The 7,315-nt window shown below is 34.0% G+C and overlaps 1 protein-coding gene across 1 annotated transcript in view; it reads left to right on the forward strand.

Annotated features, from left to right (window-relative positions):
• Positions 1–7,315, forward strand: part of LOC104073906 (brain-specific angiogenesis inhibitor 3-like) — a gene marked incomplete at its 3' end in the record, with an annotated part of 27,577 nt that overhangs the window by 10,791 nt on the left and 9,471 nt on the right. Inside the window, exon 3 of the mRNA XM_009573844.1 lies at positions 4,322–4,483. Within this exon, the coding sequence (XP_009572139.1) occupies positions 4,322–4,483 (162 nt within the window). The remainder of the gene's footprint in view (positions 1–4,321; positions 4,484–7,315) is intronic.

Raw genomic sequence — 7,315 nt, forward strand, 5'->3', positions numbered from 1 at the left:
CTTAGGGCATTGAAAATCTTGTGCCCCATAATTATTGTATGGATTTGAAACAACTTACTCTGTATTTCATAGTTACTAACCTAGAAAATATGCCTGCATCAGTCATACATAATGCTTCCAGTTTTATATTCACTTTAGTAAAAGAGCTATAATTGCTTCTAGTTATGTTGCATGTTGACTTCCTTAGTAGTAGGGTGCTTTACTTAACAGATTTGCAGAAATAGATATATTAAATAATCTAAATACATCTATAGCCAATCAGTGTAGATCTGCTTGGTAAAGAATTTAGAAGGGGAAAAAGTCTGTTTCCCTCCTATTAATCTATAGGACTACTTTTATGGCTAACTCCCAGTTGATACTACTGCAAGCAAATGTAGTGGAAGAAGGGAGCCTAGAACCCTCTTGGTCTCCATGCAGTTTTTATTTAGGCAAGTAAAACCTATTACTTACATACCTAGCTCAGACTTATAATGTTATTTGCTTACTACATAGAATAACACCTTTGCTTTTATGCTGCTTCTTGAATTCATACAATTACTCCAAAAAATAAGTAAGATGATCTGGTTTATTTCCTCATATAAATCTCTAAAACTTTCATATTATTAGGTAAAACTTGTATTTGATAATTTCTAGTCATGCACTGCAGTGCATCTATTACGGGTGTTAGAGAACCGCATTATAAATGCGGCACTTATACCATCACTTTCTGATAAATTGTGTGTGTGGAGTGGGAGATGAACGTTCAAAATTATTCAGGCTTGGTTTTCAAGGTCCTGTTCTGAAAGCACGTGAGATGTATCAGCAGAGCATATAAATTTACATGCCCAACTTTGAGGAAATCTGTATTTTACATACTGTAGGTTAACACATTTTAAGTAATACTGTGCTCTTTTTGGACATACTTACTAATTTTCATCTCTTCATTTTGATTTTCCTTTGTAGTGATCATTGCATATTTTCTTCACCTCTAATGCATTCATCTTGTGATATAATTAATGTGATATCTTATTAAACTGATTCATAAGGTTTTTTCTAATATATCTATCACATGAATTTACCTATGTACTAAGAAGTCTAATAGCCTTTAAAGTAAATGGATACTGAGTTTATGAGGTTTCTTATATTTTAAGCCTGTTTAATATTTTATTTTGTGTAATAATAAAACAGATGCAGAAGTGCAATAAAATGTTTGTATGATTTAAAAAGGCAGAGAGACAGGAATAGAGAATTGTCCTGGAAAAGATTTATGAGAAGCATTTAGTACTGTTAGAATAGTGGACTTAATCCACCGAATTTTTGCTGGGAATGGAAGAGTTTTAAAATGTGGTATTATAATATGGATTTTCCTGTTTGTTTGTGAGTGATATGAGGCAGTAAAACATTTTATTTAAAAAAAAATATTGTTGAATAATTTATTGTCCTATATTTGTCATTTTATATGTTTGGACTGATCCTTCCCTTAGGTGTTATGGGATTTAGAGAGTATAATACAGGTAAGTGTTACACAGATCAATGAGGCCTTCCATACAGTAAGTTATATTTCCTCTTACATGTCAAACAGCAGGGGAAAATGAGGGTTTGGAAGCTTGCCAATAGTTAATTTGAGATTGTAGGTTTAATACAATTGACATAAAAATCTAAGAGTTCCCAAGTAACTGAAAACTAGAAGGAAAATAAAAAGTAGCCCTTTTGAAATTTTTATTTCAGAAAAGAAAAAAATGGAAAACAGATAAAGAAAACAATGGAAGATGTATTTGCAGATTATGTAGGCAATCTAGGTTTATTCTAGAAAGTAAAGAAGTCTTTATGTGCTTATATTAAAGATGGTTAACTAAAGTATGATAAGTCTTCAAAGATGTTTTCCTTCTTTAAAATATTTTAAAATAAGTAATTATCATACTGACAGAGTACAAAATACTCTGAAAAGTTAAAAATTACGAAAAAATCATAATACGTTGTGCAAAAGGAAGTGGAGTAGTTGGTGAGATAAATTTGTTCTTTATTTTCTCTGTTTTCACTCCTTTTGCACATAACATCTTGTTAGTGTGGAGGATCTTGCACCGGCAAATATTTAAGCCTTTACATTGAAGTATATTGCTAGATTCTGCCTTTTGTGAATGGACAGTACATATATGCTCAGGACTTCTAATGATTAATATTAATTTCAAAATTCAGTTAATGCAATCACACTTCTTAGTATCATGTTGCTGCTATTTTTCATCATATTCCAAGGCTTAAGAGCAACTTTTTATTACTTTAAGATTTCCAGCATTTTTAATTTTTAGTACTTCATTTCTGTATTTTGTTAGCTATGCGGAGTCACTATGTCTGTGTTGGATAACGGATAATTTACACTGAGTATATATGACTGTTTTACATAATGAGGAACATCTTGAGAAACATAACTCTGACTTTTTCTGCTGTTTGACCTTTCATCTAAACCATTTTGACAAAGGCAAAGTCAAGCTTCAAACATGTAGGAAAAGACAAAAAATATTAGACTAGAAACCCATAGTAATACAAGTATTTTTACCATGTACATAGAGTTTATAGTACCCATTGTATAATTGCTACTGTCTACTTATATATTAGCTATATTCACCATATTATATTCTCTAACCTGAACCCGAGCCATGTAACAACCTAATCAAAATCCTAAATTCATATCAGAAAAATGATGAAAACAATAATCAGTGATTAAATTTCTCATTTCTTCACTGAACAAAAAAAAGAAAATTACTACAAAAATCACTTTGGTGAACTTCTGTGTGTAAAAAATATCATCATTTTGTCCTTGTCCACAGAAATTGTTAAAACTGTATATAATTTTATGAAAAGCAGAGGGATTTATGTGCTAATTACAAAGAATTTTGTCTTTATAATTCAGAATAAGAAGCACATATTTTTTTTAGAGCATTGAATAGCCTCAGAATTGCTTCTTAGAGGACTAGCAGAGACAAGCATTTTGCAAAGGTTTCATGCTTGGCCTTTGGAAACAAAAAAAAAGAGTTTGGACAGGTGCTTACTACACAAAGGCACAGTTTCAAGAAATAGTATATAATTTACTGCATTCTTGGAAGATAACACCAGATTCTTCCTGGTTTGCAGACATTCCCTTGATTGTGACCAATATAAAAACTTTTGGAAGACTAGAGGTATACTAAGATAACTGAATTTTTAAGCAAGCAATTCAAGACTGATGGTTGTATCATGCCACTAATTTTAAAGCAGAAAATCCCATTTGTTTCAAAAAGGACTTAGGTTTAAAAATCAAGGGTGTAGTAGAGCCTTCAGCGTGCCATTTTATACTGATTTTTAATGGAAGAAGGTGAATATGAATTCACAATTATTTACTCAAATTGTTCAGTGAGGTATATTCACATCACTTTTGTATTTGCTTTCTGAGAATACTCATGGGATCCAGTTTTCTGAACATGAATGCCTTTGGGAAAGGAGTTCCAGAATTGCGTGTGTGGCTGTTCATGGAAACTGAATTTAAGCATTCTTTCCTGAACGTCCATGCAAGACTTCATGCATTACTTGCTTTCCAAAAATAGAAATAATATAATGTGCTATCTCTCAACAATAAAAAAAATACACTATTCAAATATATGGTATTAATAAATCACATCTGACCATTTTGAACATAGTGGTATGTACTATACAGAGTAAGGAGATCTAGGGCATCCAAGAGTTTAGCACCCCTGTGGGTCAAAAGGAAGGAGCAGATCTGTGCAGTAAATGATCAAACCAAAGTTCCCATCCCACCCTTCAGGTTAAAGTTTGGTAAGCAAAGTGCTTCTCTTTGCCAGGGAACTTCTCTCAAATGCTAGATGACTCTCCTCTGCTCAAGATAAGAAATTAGGGGGTTTCGGGTTTTTTTTGAATCAAAATTCCCTTACTGGCAGAGTTTCTTAAATTATTACCTAGCCTTCATTCTAGACTGGTAAGTATAAATATCAAAGATAAATCTTTTGCTATTATATAAAAAGAGTTGTCTATGCTCTCTTAGCATCCTGAGGGCAGTGTTGTTTCTAAAATGTTGAAGGGCAGTAGTTCTCATGAAGTTGTAAATGATGCTAAGCGATCAAAGTGTTTCCCTCTGACAGGCGTTATGTGACTGCAGCATTGTAGGTGTCTTTATTTTCTATTCATTGCACATTTTCACAGCTGCTTTACTCCATGAACTTTTAAATATTTATTTTCGTGTTGTACTTTTTTCTTTGATTTATAAGAGCAGACGATAATGAGCTTCAGCAAAAAAAAAAGTCTCATTAATACTTATGTCTATATTCATGTTTGTTTGTTGTCTTGGATACAGGTGAATCTGGTGTTGAAGAGTGGGCCCAGTGGAGTACGTGTTCAGTTACTTGTGGTCAAGGGTCGCAGGTGCGAACCAGAACTTGTGTATCACCTTACGGGACACACTGCAGCGGCCCTTTAAGAGAATCAAGGGTTTGCAATAACACTGCCCTCTGTCCAGGTAGTGTTAGCAGCCAATAAATAAAATTGTGGATGTTTTTGAACTGTATAATGATAAGAATTTGAAACTATATCTTTTTTATTATTATTATTATTTTTAACATGAATTTCCTAAGGGCATTTCAATTAGAGCAAAGAAGTGTAATTCTATTCAGCTGTGCAATTTTGTTATGTAGATTGTTATTGTTACTTTCAGAACAGTCAAGATATGGAACAAGAGTCCCTTTTTTCTGACAGTTTCAGATTTTTTTAAAAAGTCTGTATTTTCTAATTTTCACTCAGAAAAGAGAAGGTATAGCATGAGTACAAAATACAAAGTAGAGAAGAAATCCAGATCATCAATACATTAAGAAGCAGAGACTGATTAACAGGGTGGGTTAAGGTAGCACATTATTCAACACTGCAATTGTTTTGCCATTTAGAGTACTGTCTTCTAGGCGATGGGCCAGACAATGTTCTCTGCACAGTAATGTCTGCATGGACTTTCCTTTACATTGTTCTGGCAAGAAAGGGCAACAGCTACCTATCAAAGGAAGAAAGATCAGACAAAAAGTAACTCTCTTACCTCTGACACAAGGTAAAGGTCATCATTATCTTGCATCACAGTTTTCCTATTCCTTTTGTCTCAGAGATCTGGACATAGCTGGAGTTCAGCAGTAGTTATACATTAAAGAGAAGACAGAGGCATGTTCGAGTTAGTTGCTGAAAGGGCACATCTCATTTCTGTAGACTCTACCTGTGGATCTGATTAATCTGGGCTGGGAAGCAAACAGGAAGGCATATGCCCTGTGACTACATTCATTTTCCTCTGCTGTGTCTGAAATGGAAAAAAATTATATGCCTGCCTTCAAATGCACAAATTCCTCAGCTCTTTGTAACATTTGATCCCAAGAGGGTGGTGAGGCATCTTCAGCTTCTGGGGAAGCTCACTCCATTTTTGAAGTAAACTAGACTGTCATACACAGAGAATCCCCTGGACTTTATCTCAATGGGTAGTAATATATAGAATCAGACTCTTATGTTGTTACCGTGTGTTGAAAAATATCCAATGGGAAGTGCATATGTGACCCCATCAGAGTTTGTATATCAGCATTATAAGCATTTAGGGAACCTCTGTAATGGAAAACAACTTAAAAAATTCTATCTAGATAAACCATCACTGTAATAAGAACTGCTGTCAGCCCCTAATGCTTTACTACTGTGCTTTAGGTAAGCAATTCACACGAGATTTTCTAATATTTCAGGGTAGAAACCCCCAGGCAGGGCTGAATTTGATCACTTGAAATGTTTCCATACAAAAATGGCAGCTATTTCTAAAAAGGCTGAGCTAGCTTACATTCTGCCAGAGGTGGGATACATTGCAAAAGAACTCTTAACTTGAAAGTATAAAAATAAGAAGTGAAAAAAGAGAACTATAAAAGAAAAGAACAAACGCTCCAAATAATCAAAGATAAAGATTCCTTTGAAACTGCATGAAGTATGAACATGAAAACACACAGTCTAGCACTCACAATGAGATGCAGTTCTGCCTGCTTTCTTGTTCATTTTTTGTTACCTAAGAAGAGGCAAGGAGTTTAAATCACCTAATTTTACAGAATTTTATCTTCATTCTCTGCAGTAAGGAATGAGAACTTTTCATATCAAAACAAAAAAAAATCCATGTAATGCAAAAGCCAAGGTAATTAATTTGCTGTCAAAGTAAACTGGAAGAAGTTAATTCTTAAAAATCACATTGTCTAGCAAACTTCTAAACAATGCTCACACAAAAAGACTACTCCATATTTCTCAGGTCACAAAGGAGCTCTCTCCTTACACATGAAGTCCCACTTCAGGGTATGGCTTTTGTTTCCAGATACCCAATATGAGCAATGGCTACAGATTCTCACTGGCTAACAGTGATATCACCAAAATATTTTCCTTTTCAGATCACCACAGCTAATTCTGATAATCTTTATGTATCTTGAGTTACTTTTCCTAAATAATTAATCTTCTGGGCTTAATCTTGCATATTGTTTCACATAATTACAATAACCTTATTAATTTTTGTTGGTCTCTGTCTGGCTACAGTGTGGCGGTGTGCAAGATTAGCAATTTAGAAATGTGTTTTTCCTAGGTCCATTAATTTTTCAAACATCCCTTTAATTATTAGCCTAAATATCCTCTGTCCTCATTATACTATGTATCCTGACTCAGAGAGTTACATAGTTCAGCATTATCCCTGGTCTATGCATAACAAAATGCATAGTTTGTTCACTAGCATAATTAAAACATAAGTTTGACAAAACAATCCAAACCTGTGCATACGTAGCTGGGATCAGGGCTGTGTACCCAGCCCTGTACCACTCATTCCATACAGCTTTTGGACTCTGTTAATACAGCAAGATTTTACATCTTGGAGCGTAAACTAAAAGCAATAAACACACAAAAATAACAGTGGTCTCTCCTTATAACCTACAAATACAAAATCTATGGGGGCATATTCATTATATGTTTGCATGATTAGTAAAAGGGAGGGGGGGCATTTTGAGAGCTGGAGTAATGTTTCCTAATTAAAAATTTGCCCTTTCAAAATAAAAAAGTATGCAGAATGGCCTACTGGACTATACTTCAAGCATCTATCCACAAGCTTCAAGACAACCTGTTAAACTTGAAAATACTAATGCAAGGCTTCCAAAGTATTTTCATCTATTGCCTTCATATACTCCCTTTAGTGTCCAAGATACTCACTGGGATATTAGGGAATACATATCTCTGTAATCTCACTTCACTGTCCCGGAAAATTTTGAGAATGGGATTCACCATCTTCATCATTACATATATATATATATAAAAT

This window comes from Fulmarus glacialis, unplaced genomic scaffold, assembly GCF_000690835.1.
Source record: "Fulmarus glacialis isolate BGI_N327 unplaced genomic scaffold, ASM69083v1 scaffold9833, whole genome shotgun sequence".
NCBI lineage: Eukaryota > Metazoa > Chordata > Aves > Procellariiformes > Procellariidae > Fulmarus > Fulmarus glacialis.